The 17436-nt window shown below is 36.6% G+C and overlaps 1 protein-coding gene across 4 annotated transcripts in view; it reads right to left on the bottom strand.

The window, feature by feature from the left end:
- HERC4 (HECT and RLD domain containing E3 ubiquitin protein ligase 4) overlaps window positions 1-16928 on the bottom strand; it is a 141251-nt gene extending 124323 nt beyond the window's left edge. For 2 of the 4 annotated variants that reach the window (XM_046653455.1, XM_046653458.1), the window contains exons 1-3: window positions 16595-16928; window positions 15293-15323; window positions 14508-14812 (exon numbers count right to left, since the gene is read on the bottom strand). In XM_046653455.1, the coding sequence (XP_046509411.1) occupies window positions 14508-14733 (226 nt within the window). In that variant the 5' untranslated portion in view covers window positions 14734-14812; window positions 15293-15323; window positions 16595-16928. Of the gene's footprint in view, window positions 1-14507; window positions 14813-15292; window positions 15324-15961; window positions 16113-16141; window positions 16273-16594 lie in introns of those variants that run through there. The other 2 variants (XM_046653456.1, XM_046653457.1) reach the window with 2 other exon arrangements.
- Window positions 16929-17436: the final 508 nt, after the last annotated feature.

Here is a 17436-nt window from a genome sequence, read left to right as displayed (position 1 = left end):
AAGACTGGCACAGATGTTAGCTCAGTGACAATCTTCCTCAAGTAAAAAGAGGAGGATTGGCAAGAGATGTTAGCTCAGGGCCAATCTTCCCCCCCAAAAAAAAAATTAAAGGAAAATGTTTATTCTCTAAAATTATTACCCAAAATTACTAATAAGAATGTGGAATGCCACAATCCACCACAAAAACATTTTTTGGGGGGTGAGGAAGATTGGCCCTGAACTAACATCTGTTGCCAATCTTTTTTTTTTCCTCCTCCCCAAAGCCCCAGCACATAGTTGTATATCCTAGTTGTAAGACATTCTAGTTCTCCTATGTGGGATGCCACCACAGCATGGCCTGATGAGCAGTGTGAAGGTCCACACCTGGATCCAAACCTGCAAACCCTGGGCTGCCAAAGCAGAGCACACAAACTTAACCACTTGGCCACGAGGCTGGCCCACAAAAACATTTTAATGAGTTCTTTGACAAAATCTAAAGTTAATATAAAGCAACTTACATGTCTTAGTTGATAGCCCACAATAAAATAAGGTTTATATGGAGATTTAACTGATTAGATCAAAAAGTTCTTTATAATGGATTATGATTACAAGATTGCACCCCTTTTATGCATTCTATCTACATACAGGTATGCTATTAACACACAAACAGCTTATTATGTGCCTGGCACTGTGCTTCTAAGCACTTTATTTAATCTCATTTAATCCTCATAACACCATGAGGCAGATGTACCATCATCCCTACTTCACAGATAAAAGCACTAAGACCTAAACATTTCCCTATTTATGAACTGCTATCCTTCTGTTAATATTATTTAAATAAGGTTATGTTTTACAATTTATTTTCAAAATACACTTAAAATTTTATAAATACTTAGGGCTTTACAATATTTTTTCTTTAGAAAAGTCCTTTTTGGATGTCTAGGAAGTGTTGAAATTAATTGCTTTGAAGAGGAAAGGAGAAGTAAAGTTGAAATAAAGACTAACACAAATAAAATATCAGTCAAATAGCTGCCTTTACTTCAATTTCTTTTTAAGACAAGCAAGAACGAACCCTCAGAATATACGACTAGAGTTCTTGTTTTTTGTTTTCTTAGATTATTAGTATATCTGGCATCCATTCAACACAGGGCCAATTATATTAACTATATTTTCCTCTTTTCTGTATTCTTGATGCTCTGCCATTGGGGGGATGGGGGGGATGGTGGCCCTTACAGACCCCAGAAGAGAGGGCCCCTCCCAGGGCTAATTCCTAACGATAACAACTTGCCTACCAGCATGCCTTTCAAATGTAAACCAACCAATCCAGAGTTGATACCACCAACTATTTCCTTATCTAACCCTCACACACCAAGCCAGTATTTCCCCCACCCTCAATCATCCCAGGGCCAGGTACCAGGAAACTAGAAACCAACCCTATAGGCCAAAGCCTGGAGGAATTAAGCAAACTAGTCAATCCTAAACTGTTTTCTGCCCAGCCTTGCCTTTCCCAGGGAAACTCCAATAAAGGCCATGACCTAAGAACTCCCCTGTGATTGTCTTCTGCCTTCTGACTGCCGTTGTGTCTTCTCCTGTGGCCTAGGACAGCATGAGGTGACCTCCCCTCTCTCTGGGACCCCTGAGTATAATGAACTTCTTCCAAGCCTCAATCTTGTTTCCTCTTATGGCTGCACCAACTTTACCATACCATATCCAACATGTACATTCTTAGAACAGTTTTAGACTTAAAAATTTTGGTTTATAACATGGCTGACAGCCATCAGACACATTAAAACAAGAAACTACCTATAATTTTCTTCCCTTCCTATGGCACATCCAATAAAATACATTGATCATGTGTTCATTCAACAAACCCCATGTTCCTTCTGTGTGTACCACTGTGTTGTCACTATAGTGATAAAGATGTATAAGACAAGGTTTCTAACCTCCAGGAGCTGACGTGGTAGAGAAGATTTTTATCCAATTATATATAATAAGAAGACAGCAATGCAACTTATTAATTTACTGAATGTCAGGTAACTGTGCTTGGTACTGTACAAAACATGTGACTTGAGTTCTTACAAGAGTGACCAGGAAGATGTAGGAGATGGTACTTCAGCTGGGCAACATTCAAGAGACAGAAATGGAAATATGCCTTATAAATATTAACCTGGAATTAATAAAAAGGATGGAATGGAGCAGGGAGATCAGTTAGAAAACTACTGCCACAGTTTTTGCATAGACCAGCAATGGTCTAACTAGAAGAAAAACAATTTTAGATTGAGATAGGAGGAAACTAACAGCCCAAGAGTTTAAAGTAACTAGCTCAAGGTTACATGTTTTGTTATTTGCAAAGGAAATGAAAAGACAGAACAGGAGAGTTACTGAGAAAAGAATCAATAAGATTTAGCAATTGAGTCAATATTGGTGCTCCAGACTCGGAAGCAGACCCTAAGGTGAATCTAGGGTTTGAACCTAAGTGAATTCAAGAAGCATGAATAAACAAGTAACTCCTAGTTGTTGTTGCAGTTTGTTTTAGAGAGATGGAGACAGCTAACTTAGAGCACAATGGTTTCCATTTAAAATGTTCTTTGTTTTGTTCTCCACATTTTATCAGTTTTATAACCTCAAAAATATGTTATTTGTCTTTAAATTTCTGCCATAGTCAAGCACCATATAAACAGTGAATGCCCTGTTTATTAACAGCATATTTATGCACTAAGGAAGTAAATTTAGGCACACTGGTGTTAAAATAAGCAAAAATGCAAAATAAAAATAGAAAAGTGCAATAGAATGCATTTATTTAAATTTAAAGGTCAGCTTATCATTTTGAGAGGGAGAGAGTTTAAAAGTGTGAATAAGCAGAATTTATTCAAGTGTCTATGTTCTTCAAAATATCAGTACACAAACTATACCTTCTGTTACAGACTGAATGTGTACCCCCCAAATTCATATGTTGAAAATCCTAAACCCCTCAATGTGATGGTATCAGGAGGTGGGGCCTTTGGGAGGTGATTAAGTCACGAGAGTAGAGCCCTCGTGAATGATATTAGTGTCCTTGTCCAGAGAGCTCCCTCACTCCTTCTGCCATGTGAGGACACAGCGAGAAGACGGCCATTTATGAACCAGGAAGTGGGTCCCCACCAGACACCAAATCTGTTAGCACCTTGATCTTGTGACTCCCCAGCCTCAAGAACCATGATAAATATACGTTTGTTGTTTAAGCCACCCAGACTATAATCATTTTGTTACAGCAGCCTGAATGGACTAAGACATCTTCTAATTATTCATCATCAAATAAACTTTTGAAAATAAAGGATGAATCTAACTTCCATCATTTATATGCTTCTCAGGAACAAAAAAGGCATATTTAATTCTTTCATTTTTCTATATCATTATATCTTTAAAGTCTGATGTAAAGGAATCCAATTAATTTTATGTCTTGCTTCAATATTTTTTGAAATTTTGGCATAATTTTGGAAATTGCTGGCATAAGCTCCAACAAGGTAATTGAAGACTAAAGGTAAAGAGGTACTTTCATGCTTAGCACAATGTCTGGGACATAGTAGGAAGACACTCATTTGCTGAATAAATGCCTGAACTTCAGCTGAAAATGAAAAGATATGTATCGTCTATCTGAGGCAAATATGGAAACAGCATATTACCCAAAGAGTATAAACAGACCTAAAATTAAATTCCCACTCTAATATTAACAGCTTTTTTCTCTTAAGCAAACATTTATTGAGCACTCACCACATGCCAGGCATTGTTCTTTGCACTTCATGTGTTATCTCACTTAATCCTCACAACCAACCTAAGAGTTTGGCATGATTATTGTAATTTTACAGAAGAGGACACTTAAGCACAGAGAGGCTAAGTAATGTGCCCAAGATAACACAGCTAAGAAGTAACAGCGCCAGGATTTGTATCCAAGCACTCTAATTCCAGAGCCTATCGTTCTTTAAAAAAATATTTCATAGATAACATGCTTATATTGTTCATTCAAAAAAAAAGGTATGCAGTGAAAAATCCGTGTGTATCATGCAAGTCCTCCACCAACCTAGCTCTCACCCCTTATCCTACCTCCGCACCAAACTAGCTACTGTTATTAGTTTTACGTATCCTTCCAGGGTTTTTATGTATCTATAAGCAAATACAAGTGTGTGTGTATATACATTATATATATATATATTTTCTTTACCACAAATGTAGCTTTCTATACAATGTTCTACACCTTGTTCTTTTTACTTAATGTATCTTAGAGAGCTTTCCCTATTAGTACACAAAGAACCCCTTTATTCTTTTCACAACTGCACAGCATTATTACATTGATTGAATGGACCATAATTTATCTTACCAGTTCCCAACAGACAGTCATAAAGTTATTTCTAATGTTTTGCTATTATAAACAATGTTCCAGTAATATATCATTTTGTACATGTAAAAATGTAGCTATCAGAGCAAGAGCTATATTCTCGGACCTCTTGGAGAAACGGTATGTACATTTGTAATTCTGACATACGCTGGCAAAATACTCTCTTAAGAGTTTATCAACTTACACTCATAACCTATGAAAACTTGTTTACTGACAGCCTCACCATACAGAGTATATTGTCAAACTTAAGGATTTTTGTTAACTTGGTATGTGAAAAAATGGTCCCACAGTGTAGTCAGTCTTCTGCATTTCTTTTAATATGGATGAGGTTGAAGAGTAGTAATTCATTTAATAGCCATTTCTATTTCCTTCTCTCTGAATTACCTGTTCATATCCTTTGCCCTTTTTGCTAATGGATTATTTTCTCTTTACATCTTCAATTTCTAGGAGTGATTTATATATCTGGGAGATTAGCATTCTGATTATAGCATGAGTCATAAATATTTTCCCACTTGTCTTTTAACTGTTTACAGGGATTTCCACCTAACAAAATTATTTTTACTTTCGTGTAGTTTCTTTTCTATACCTCTTCACAATTCAGTTAGAAAGGCTTTCCTGGCTCCAAAATAATACACAAATTTGCCCATGTTTTCTTTGAGCCTAATTATCATTACAGTCTTTACATTTAAATATTTGACTCATTTGGAATTTACCCAAATATATACATCGAGTGAGGTATTAATCCAACTTTTTTATTCCCTACATGATGCCCTACTTATTCCAAGATATTTATTTAACAGCCCCCACTTGGTGATATGGGTCTATGCCTGGGCTTCTGTTTTATTGGTTTAATGTGTCCATTTGTGAGGTAGTTTTAACAATTAAGGCTTTAAAATTAAAATATGTTAATATCTACTATATATATTTCTGCTCTTTATTTTTCAGAGTTTTCCTGGCTACTTTGGTTTATTTTTCCTACGTGAACTAGAGAAACCATTTGTCTAGTTCCCCGCGGCACCCCCACCAAAAAAACATTTGGTATTTTTATTAGAATCAGATTAAATTGACTAATTTTAGAGAAAAGTGACAGGTTTATGTAGGTTGAGTATTCCTATCCACAAATGTATTTTCCATTATTCAAGTTTTTTGTGACCTTCAGAAGTGCTTTCAAGTCTTCATATAAGTCTTGCACATTTCTTAGGTTACTCCTGGGTCACTTTATCTTTTTCTTACTATTATAAATGGTGTCTTTTATTTTACTGTTGACATCTAATTGGTTCTTGTTTCCACAACTTTTTTTTTCTCCTTTTCTCCCCAAAGCCCCCCCAGTATATAGTTGTATATTTTTAGTTGTGCATCCTTCTAGTTGTGGCATGTGGGATGCTGCCTCAGCATGGCTTGATGAGCAGTGCCATGTCCGCATCCAGGATCCGAAATGGTGAAACCCTGGGCTGCTGAAGCGGAGCACACAAACTTAATCACTCAGCCACAGGGCTGGCCCCTCCACAACATTTTAATTTTGACTTTGGGCAAGTTATTTAAACTCCTGAAGTTGTATTTCCCTCACCTATAAAACTGAGCTATTAAGTACTGTGCAGGGTTGTTTTAAGACTTTTGGATAATTAATAAAGGATCTGGCACAGTGCCTGGCACATAATGGTGGTTACCATTATTATTTATATTAGCAATTTAGTAGCTAAGTAATATATTCTAAATAATATTCTCATTATTAAATTTGTCTCCAATTATGAAGTTTGTATCTTCCTTCTCTCTTTACATTGTCATATCAACTTCTACGTGTTCCCTTTTCCCCTTATTCCCAGTTTCAGAGGCTTACTCAACTCCCCAAGTGAGTGTAGAAATAGATCTGTGTTCAGGTACAGGTAACACCTAAGTGTCAGACTTTTACCTAATTACTCTCCAGAAGACAAGTGTAGGTCCATGAAGTTCACTCCTGTAAGAAAGCCTAGTTACAAAATCTATTGCTGAGCAATACTTGGATCAGAAATCAGAAAGTATACCTGTGCTGACTGATAAATACATGGGATCAATTGTGGGACGTAATCTAAAATCTACTTTACTCTCATCATGCCACACTAAGAAGATCACAAACTTCTTCAAATAACATAGGTAAAGCAGTTAGACCTTCCTCCAACTGTGTTCAAATGCTCCTAATTCTGCTCCTTAGGGTTTCTTTTAGAATTACCCTGTTCCTTCCCTACTCCCATTACCCTTTCCCGAAACAACAGCATCATCTCAGAGGGCAGATTTCCCAGGGATCCTTGCCTATATGTCAGCACAGATACAATTTATAGTTACAATTATTTCAGAGATTAGTGGAACCAAAAGCAACTTCTATGTAATTGCATCTTGGGACTTCAAAAGCTTTGTTTCTGTAAAATCTGCAAAGAAGTCACAAAGTCAGATTTAATTAACTAATAGGTTTATATCAGTTAAGCAAGAATAAGCAAATGAACCTATTAATAAAATTCAAATGAGCAGGCTATCAGATGGTACCTAGCAAATAAATGTTTTAATTTTACCTATACATAAAAATTCAAGTTTACAAAACAGATGAAGTAGAGCACGCAATGATTTAGGTTACCTTAAATTTACAAAGAAGTTATATCACCAAGTACTTTAAATAGTCTCCCAAAAGCACAAAATTAAGTATTGTTAACGGATTATTAATCACTTGATAGGTTGGAACCAGGAAAGAATTTACAGTTGGAATGTTAGCCTACTTTGAACTGAAGATAAAAAACTGGAAATAAAACATTTTATGCCTTTAACCCTGATCTTTCTTCTCACTTACAGTACTGAATTTCTTACTGATCAATGAATACTGTTACCAAGTTCAAAACAAAATTCACCTCACCAAATCTTTTCTCTCTCCTCCTAAAACAAAAAATAAACATTCCTCCTCTTGCCAGATTCTCTATTTTTATTAATTAGTGATTCAACCTAGAATCATACCTGGCACCTACAATTACCCTTACCGTTCACTTCCATCTGGTTACCAAAGCCTGTCCATTTTTCCCGCCTCCCTAATCTCTCCTTGATCTACTTGCTTCCTTCTTGTTTTAAAGGACTCCAATTACAGCCTAACTAATTTCTTTACGTCCAAATTTTCTCTCCTCCTATACAGAAATGTGATAATTTCCGTTACACACTATCAGTGGATATCCACCAAATTAAATTTAAGCTCCCTAATTTGATTAATTCTATAATCTGACCTCAATTTTACCTATCTAAAACTGCTCACCATTCTCAGACATTTCAGTTAACTGGACTACTATTCCCTTAATAAGCCTCAAAACTGCCTATCGCAATTTGAGCTGCTCTACCTATAAAGCACTCTTCATTCTTTCCTCCTTGAAATACTATATATCCTTCCAGTCTATACGCTATCTTCCCTATAGAAACTCACCTACAATCTACTCCATCCCAAATGGCTACACTATTCATTACTACACAGTACTGCTTATGCATCTTATAACTCTTAGCACATTTTATATGTATTTCTATTTACTTGTGTACTTGTTTTATCTTCCCTTCTAGATTTTTAAATGACACCCATTACATAATACTCAAAAGCTTCTCAAACGAATACATTTTAAAAACTTTCATTTACAAGTATCTTCTTATAAGCTTATCAAATTTATAAAGTGCAGCACAGCTGTGCTTAAAATTTTAAAAATAAATTGTTATCGTTCCTTCTAGATTTGCTACAACTAAAGATGTTCTTTTTCCTACAGAAATAAACAGAGATACAAATAAAGACTAAATTGATGTATATGTTCACGGTAGCACTACTTATAACAAAAACCGGAAATAAATTCCAAAAAGTAGGAGAACACAAGTAAATCTTGGTATATTTAAATTTGAAATGTTAAATTATCATTAGTGATATCCCTAAAAAATATTTTAAAACATGGTAGAAATACATACTAAATTATTATTCAACTATTACTGAAAAAAAAAGTTGAGATATAAGAACATACTTCCACTTTGTAATCGGAAACAATATATTAAAATAGAAAAAGTGCCAAATGACAACAGTATTTGTCTATGTATGATGGCATTATGGTTGATTTTTACTTTCCTATATCTCAAATTCTCTATCAAGAATATGTAATACATTTATAATTAGAAAAAACTATAAAAAACTAAAAATGTGTTATTTCAGAATACTGTAACACCTAGCAAAGGAATAAAATGAGACTAAACTTAGATATTAATAAAGAAATAATCAGGATATTTTAAAATAATGTAAAAAACACATTACTAAAGAATTGTAGAATGTTTTCTTTACAGCCAAGAAAAGCTAACCTAAAATTCTGCCATGCTAGAGCTGAAGAAAAAAGAGTAATTCCAGGTAAAAAAATTATACAGTTTAAAGACTGGGCCACCAAAATATAAGAAATTTCCCTTTTAACAAAAATAACTCCAGTAACACAATTCTACACAGCACAGGTTTTTCTTGCATGTAAAGTAACTATCATAATTCATTAAGATATAAAAATAATTATTGCCCTTTTAATTCCATCAGCGTGAAAATAATCCATAGAAGCTGAAAAGAGATAAACCATAGGTTCTTTAATTTGGTTTCTTCGTTAACGCTTCCCACTTTTCTACTCACTAACATAATCCTAGCCCAAAGAAACCCTTGTAACAATGTCTGAATAAATTTCCTCCATTGGGTTTTCCTTAATATATATCCCAAGTACCTGATAAGCTTTATAGCCTAAGAAATAAGAAAACTAAATATCTATGAAGTGAGACATTTCTTCAAAGCAATTTTAAAAAGTTTCTAAGAACTGAGCTTCAACAGTGCTACATTTGCATGACATATAGGGAACACGGAACCCTAAGAATACTTACTAAGGAGATGATGGAAACTAGAGCACCTAGGCTGTCACCTGCAACAAAAATCCTTAATAACTGCTCAAACTGTGGAACTAAAATCTACCGTACTCCTATTCTTTCAAGGAAAGTACATGGCTTACTTCTAATCAGATAAAAACACTAAAATATCAAACACAAAGAGAAAATCATTGGTTCCAATTCCTTTAAAGAAGGCTCTGTTAATATGCTCAGATTAGGCATCTACTGCAATTAGTCTTCTACACAGGTTAAAGATTTTATAAAGCATTCACCAAACCAATGCATCCTACAGAGACACATGGCAGACTGATACAACATAACTAATCCAAGTTCCAATGTTAGCCACCAAATCAGTTGTGCCTGGCAGTTACTCTGGACCTTGGAGAGTAGCACAGCATAGCATTAGACAACAAAGGGATATCGAATATGATATATAACAAAGGAAAGAGAAGAGACTGGGTGTTACTACAGTAAGTTTTTGTTCATTTTTTAAAATATTCTGCTTACCACACAAAGTTATAATTAAGTAGCAAGGTGGTATCATAATGCAAGCATCTTGGTAAAATAATTATTTACTTCAATAGGCCATCAATCAGAATGGCAAAGAAACAATCTGTGCATTAGTATTTGATCTGCTTCAAACAGAAGATATTACTGCAAATAATTCTAAACATAAGTACAATTTAGTGAATAAGTAGGAGACTGGTAGACTTAAATTTTCAGATTCAATTTATAGCTGTTCACCAGTCACCTGCTGTTTTGACAAGTTACTTACCAACTGTGCTGCCATTTCTCCGTAAATTTATCCCCTAAGATGAGGATAATTCTTGCAAACTGTGTCACAAGCATTTTGAAAGGAACCATGAGTTATTGTGTAATGCTCTTGAAATTCCTCAGATGTAGGGTCCTACACAAAGTAAAGTATTATTATACATCTCTCTAACAGTAGTCATCTGTTTGCATCATGATTTTTTTCCCTACCCTTGACTCTGTGATTCTTGGGCACTAACCTTTCTCAAAGTAAAGCATCCAAAGCAAGCCTCCATTCCTGACCCAAGTAATTACTTTTTTCAAGTCTTCATATCATCCACATCTTTCTCTTTCTTCAAAGGTATCGTGAAAATGAGGAGTTATAAAACATCATGAATTTCTTTGGTATTACATGCTTTAGTTCAATATGGAGGATTTGTGGGTTAGATGGCATTTTTAATCTGCTCTTCAGTGAAAATTTTATTTCCCATATATATACATTTATTTTCCTACAGTACTTTTTAAATTTCAATTATATTTTAAGCAGTTCATTTGTAGATTTATGTTTTAGGAACAGAGAGTGCGGGTCAGAAAATTAAGACACAAAAAAGGCAAGCAAGAAATTACTGCTATGTGACCAAAATGCTTTTATTAGAATGACCCAACAGTAGAAATTACACTTTTGGGATACAGGAAAGAGAAATGAACGCTCATAATCTTTATATCTTCTGTAGAAGAGCTGAGCATAAGCTACAATAAATTTTATCATACTATTCAAAACTTTATTGCTGACTTTGCTAATCAAGTTCGTCTGAGGTTCAAGAATAAAATACATATATTTGAATTTTTAGCTTGTGTTGGTACAACATCACATCTTGAAAACAGAACTCTCAGTCTACTTGTACGGTTCCTAAAATGGCTTCTCTCTGAATTTATGGGGGGCGGGGGGGGGGGAATGGATAAAACATGATATCTTCATTGTATAACCTCAATTATGAAACAGTAATTTTTAAGAGATATTTTTAAGCTGCAGAATTACATTACTGATGAAAATTAGTTTCCTCCTAGGCGAATAAATATTACACTACCTTCTAAATAAGGCAGGAGGAAAAACTTTGTGGGGTAAAGGTAAAACCAAAGGATTTAGAGCGGTCTCAACATTCGCTATCCTACTGACTGTTAGTTTCAATCTGTTTTAACTTCAGTTTCTTCATCTGCCTTAGCTACCAAACAAGACTGTTGTGAGGATTAAATGAGATACTCTATTTGAAAGCACTTTGTAAACCACAAAAAGCAATCAAAACAGTCATTTTTAACAGAACTGTATCAGATTATTTACAAATTATGGTCATAAAATAGTTTAGAACTATTTCTAACATGAAACAAATGGAAATAGATGGGCAAAACATACATTTAGGACTACGGTCACCAAATTATACCTATCATTGGATATACAGTGAGTAAATGATCTTGTTAAGAAAAGCACACTTTCCATAGGTTATCTTAAAACCTTCAGAAGTGAATTTGGAAGGAAGCATAAAAATGAAACTAACACTTTACTTAAATGGACTGGCCTAGCATATTGAAGATTAAATACATTTCCCTGTTAGCTGTGAATTAAGAAACTGAGAACCACTAGCTAAAAAAAAGGTTTAAAAAAATTCTTACAAAGGAAAAACACATACATGAAAGTGAAAGTGAAACAGACATTCACTTCTCTGGAAATAATTCAGAAAGAGATACCAGTGATAGCAAGGGGTATACATATCCAAGAGAAGGGAGATGAACATAATCTGTACTCTTGGTATAATAAAGAAAATCAGCAAAACTTTCCTATGTGGTTCCTAAAACGTCCAGAATGGAAAACTCTCAAATCTATTTACTACACTGTAAGGCCAAGTCCTCCAGTAGGTTATCACGTCTCTCAATAGCAGCTTGTCCTTAATGAATGAGGCCAACTTTCTCTTTCTCTCCTCATTATAGAATATTTAGTATACTTATAAAGCCAATCTCTATAAGAAAACAATTCTTAGCTCCCTCCTTTATGACATAAATTGAAAGATCTGATGAAGTGAGTTATGTTTATTACATGGTCATAGAAATTCAAGCAGACTTACTCAATTACCAGAAGACTTTAAAACCAATTTAAAAAGAACTCCTTATCTTCTAATTCAGTCCTCCAACTCACAAATTTAAAAAAGGGTTGAGGAAGAAGTACATTTAAATCGTTAAGGAATTATTGCAAAGGGAAATAATTTTAGTTAAAAACATTATTAAAATTTTCCAAACACCTTAAATCAAAACTGATTTTTTGAAGTCCCTATCAGAGCAATTACCTCCTTTCGAATTCTTACTTTCTCCTACCTCTGTAACCAAGGTATACACTTCAATATATCATTGAACCTGGACTTCTGGTAACAAAAAGCTTTTCTCAGGATCAGGATCCCCTCCTGTAAAACTAAGCTATTCCAGTTCCAGATTTATTTTCTGGCTATTTATGTCATTAATGATGGAATTAAACTTTAAGACTTCATTTTCTTTTTCTTTCTTTAATTCTACCCTAATTGGGTAGAATTAAATTTAAATTTCCTAGTCTCAAAGTACATAGCACGTCAAGTCAAATTTCAATTCTCTCCAGTTACTTCATTTATGTATGCCTTAACTTACAACCCAGGCTCTAAATTTTTCAAAGACAAAGTTCATGCCTTTCATTTTTCTATTCCATAGACTGTGATGTACCCTGGCCTTATTGGCCATCCTAAAGAGGTATTATAAGTTCGGTAAACCCACCCTCCCAACTTTATATTATCAAATAATGCTTCTAGGATGAATCAACAGGGTGATATAAATGTCACAATGCAATCATCACAATGTCAACATGACCACAAAGAAGCCTCTTAGGGCTAGTTAAGTTTCTCAGAATCTCCCCTATAGAGTTAAAAGCTATTCCAGGCACTATAATCATCATACTATTAGTGCACAGTGTCTACCCTTGTCCTGGACACAGAACAGGTGTTTAATAACATTTAAAAATTTTAAACCTGAGTAAATTTCAGTAACTATATTGGCAATTTCTGTGTGCTGTCTCCGTACTTTCTATTTGCCCAGTAGCCTCTCAGAAATTACTAAAGCGATAAAGAGATGTGCAGTTATTCTATGGGGCATGTTAAGTATTAGAAGAGGAACAGCCTCAATACCATGAAAATCTCAACCTGAGGCAGCATTCCAAGCTAAGCAAAAAAAGTAATGGATCCATCTGTCTCTGAAGGAGTGATAACAAATACCTATCGGTAAATTATCATTCACATCTACCAACATGACAACCTCAAGGCCTAAGATTATGAAAATCTAACACGATTCCATAAAATACTCTTAGCGAGGGAGAGTACAAGAAAGCTGCCATTTACCTTGAGTTCTGCAATAATTAAACCTACTGTATTAAGCATCACTACCATTCATCCAAAAAAATCAAATTACAAATTAAAGCAGAAGAAAAGAGACTAAAATCCTAACAATATAGAAAGGACGAAAACTATACAGCATTTACAAGTTAGAAAAGTGAGGTTTGGCATGGTAGTGAGGTGACATGAAAGATGAACAACATGCCTTAATTGAATGCCTTAATATTTTATACCTATAGTAACCTCTCAAAAGCAGACTAACAATAGAAACCACTTAAATGATGAAGTGGTAAAGAAAAATAACTGCCACAGAAAATACTTAAGTGCCATTACTGTTAAAGAAGAAACTGTAAATCAGTACAGCTGCAGTCTTACCTGAATTTACCACCTTCAGAATTAATTTTTTGTTATAATTAAAAGCAAAATTCACATGACAACGATATTTCTAAGTGTCTAAATATTTGACTTTAAAATATGTGTATCCAGGAAAACAGAACATGAAATGTGACCAAATTCCTCAAAACTCTCACATTACCATACAAATTATTTTAAATTTGGCTGATATGGCCACTATAAAATCAGGATGTCTCCCAGTCACAAAACTTTTAATAGCTAGTGTTGCTACTTGAAAGTAAAAGATTAGGGGAATAACAGATATTTCAAATTAAGCCAAATAAAATTACATATTTAAAATACTACAATAGGGAGAAAAATAGAACTAAGATATATTTTAGGCAAGTAAGTCAAAGTAAAAAGCGTTCACCTTAATTTTTTTTTTCTTTCTGATGTATGAAAAACAAGAGAATAAATTATGCATTTAAAATCTGCCCAAGGTGGCTGAACAGTGCTTATTAAAAGAGAACCTACACACTCTATACTCTCTATCTATCTACTCTGTACCAAAGAAGATCTATACACTGCAGGCTGGTTTTCTCTATTGTTCTGCATCACCACAATTATGTTCTGAAACCAAAGCTTCATATAATAAGTGTTTACAACAGTAGTAGTTAAAAAAGAAACCGCAAAATAATTAAAGTACATAGAACCATGTAAATGTAAAGGATATATTTAACTCCTAGTTTGAAACATTACTAAAAATAAATAAATTTTCAACTTACCTGGTTTCTTTCTGGATTTTTCATGACCTAGCTGTCCTAGATCATTACATCCACAAGTGTACACCGTTCCATCATGCAGAACAAACACAGTATGTCTGAGTCCACATCCTACGTCTCGGACCTTTTTATTTATAAAAAAGTCACTTTTTCTGGGTTCTAGTACAATTTCTTCATCAATTCCACCCAAACCTAGCTGTCCAAAAGATGCATTTCCCCAGCACAACATGTTTGTAATTCTTTTGGTCTTCCAGTTTCAATAAAAAACTCCCTTCTGAAACACTGGAAAGTTGGAGATATCCCTATGTCTAAGAAGATAGAAAAAAAGTTAATATGACTTTAAAGGAAACATGATGTATAACTGCTCTTTCAAGTGCTAGGCTACAATAATCACTATATAGTAAATAAAATCTATTTTATAATACGCTACATAAGTATCATTCAGTTTCAAAAACCAATCAGTTGTATTTTTTAAAATATATCATATAGAAACATTTAGTCAAAATATATCACTCTCCATGATTCTCTGCAAAATTTAAAACATATTAACTAGTTTTGACTTTTTGTTACCTTGTGATAAACTAATCTAATAGAAACAGTCAGTACCTTGATGATCTTTTTTTTTCTTTTTTTGCTTTTTGCTTTAAATAACCTGAATGGGAGCAAGAAATAAGACATCTGCCCCAAAAATCAAGTACATAGACAGTGAAAAATTTAGCCAACTACAGAATCATAAAACCTTGCAATCTCCATCAAATCACAGCATAATTAAACCTTCTAATACCTACCTCCACATCAACTGAAAACTGAAGCTCTTATCTGTAATGGAAATAAAATCAATAATGGAAACTTTAAATTTCCCACAATTTAAATGACTCTTCCAATTATTCCTACAAATAGGCCTAGAGAAAATTATGGTCCTCTCGGCAAGCCTTGATCTTAAAACAATCACCTCCAAATCAAAACAATAACACTGACCTCATTACTAATTTAATTTTAAAACTAAATCAATATACATTATTATAATAGTCGCAAAAGGAAAGATGCAGTCTAAATATCAAGATTTCCCCCCCAATTCAACATTTTCTATTACGAGTGGTAACTGTGACTGAAAAATATTTCCCCCGGACAATCTATATCTACCTATACTTCTGAGACAATTATTTGAAGACGGGAAAAAACTGCAAATAACCCCAGCACTGACGATTTTTCAAGAATAGGAATGGGGGCTGGGACATTGATAGTTTGGTGGCGAAATCTGTAGAACCTTCCAGTACACTGAGTATTTCTTCTCTTGTAGAGACACAAAAACAAAGAGTCCACTTTATCTAAACCTACACAGATTTTTAAACACATCGCGTTACTAAATAACACAATTACAGGAAGTCAGGCTTATTCCCGTTGTAGCCACCCACATTCCTTACCCAGAACCCGACAAGTTTCAAAACCCAACTTTCCTACGTTCGGGGTAGCAAGTACCGAAGCTGTCCTATTCCACGACCCATCCAATAAGGGAAGTTTGATTTCATTCTTTTGGGGCATCGGAACTCGATAGTTCCCGAGAGTTCTGCATTGTCTTCCTGCACTTTATTCTTTAAAGAAGAGAGGACGGGAAAATACCCCCGATTTCAGCGCACCGGGCTCAATCCTTTTCTTTAAAAAGCCAGACGGGGAATGGGAAAGGCGTTCTCTCTCGTTCTCTCTCCAGCAACAGGTAGGGGAATGAGCAGCAGTTTCTGCCCGTCATTCCCCGAACGTGCACTCAGATCAGCTCAGGCGGCCGGGGAGAGAAACTGCCCGCACGCCGACCTCGCGGGCCGCCCAGTCAACCACGGCAGCCGCCCGCAAGCCGCCGCCGCAGGGGCCGGCGGACGAGGCTGGCACCGCAGCCCGCGAGGCCCTTCCCCTGGGAGGTGCGACGCGCCAGCCCCCAGGCCAGGGAGCCCCGACGCGGCCCTCGTCCCCGCCCCCCACCCCGAGGAAGCGCTGAGAAAGCACCCTGCGCCAGGCCGGCCTGTACCCGCCCAGCCCGGCCTGCCCGCTCCCTAACGCCGCCACACGCCCCCGAGCCCACAGGGGCAACGACTGACCCGGCTCCTCAAGGCAGGGGAAGCCCGGGCCGACGGGGGGCGGCGCCTCCCCAGAGAGCGAGGCACCGCGGCAGTAGAGGCAGGTCTCCAGCTCCTGGACCCTCCTCCTTCAGACAGTGGCTGCGAACACCACGGCTCCTCCGGCGTCGGTGTCGCTGCTCCGCCGCTCCGCTGCTCCCCTCCCCGGCTCCTGTGAAACTTTACCGGGTTCCTCAGAGAAAAGCAGCCGCCACCACTGTCCAGTCCCGAAACAGCCGTCAGCGACCCGGATGGAGCGGGCGGGGAAGGACAGGAGGCGAGCGGGGCGGAGAGCACGAAGGGTGGGGAGAGCTGGGGGAAAGACTGGGTAGGAGAGGGAGAGGGGGAGGTGCCTACGCGGGGGAGGGGGAGGGTGGGCCGGAAGCGACCCGCGGAGCACGCGCGCCAGCTTGCTCACTTCCCTGCCCACGCGCCTGCGCCAGAATCCTCCCAGGGCACCCCCCGCACCCCCACCCCAACCCCGACCCGGGCGCCTGCGCAGTGTGACGCTGTGCGTTGTTTTCAGAGGAAAATGCCAAATCCAGAAGTTGGAGTTTGCGAAGAAGAGCGGAGGTATTCGGCGTGTCTTGTAACAACGCTTTAGCGTGTACAAGGGCCTTTTAGCGAAGGAAATCTCTTCGTGTTTTGGTTTGGTTGTCTTTCTGCTCGTAGGTTCCGGTCTCTTTATTATTTTATCTTACCTTTTTCCAAGGAGAATTTGTAAATAATACATCAGAAATATGTGTGTAAAGGCGAGTGACGCCTTTTATTTTATCCCTTAGGCTCAACTGGAGCTAATCCTAGGACGCCAGGTATATTCATAG

Source organism: Equus quagga, chromosome 2 (assembly GCF_021613505.1).
Source record: "Equus quagga isolate Etosha38 chromosome 2, UCLA_HA_Equagga_1.0, whole genome shotgun sequence".
Classification (NCBI taxonomy): domain Eukaryota; kingdom Metazoa; phylum Chordata; class Mammalia; order Perissodactyla; family Equidae; genus Equus; species Equus quagga.
Note: the sequence above shows the minus strand (reverse complement) of the source record. Positions and strands in the feature narration are given on the sequence as shown.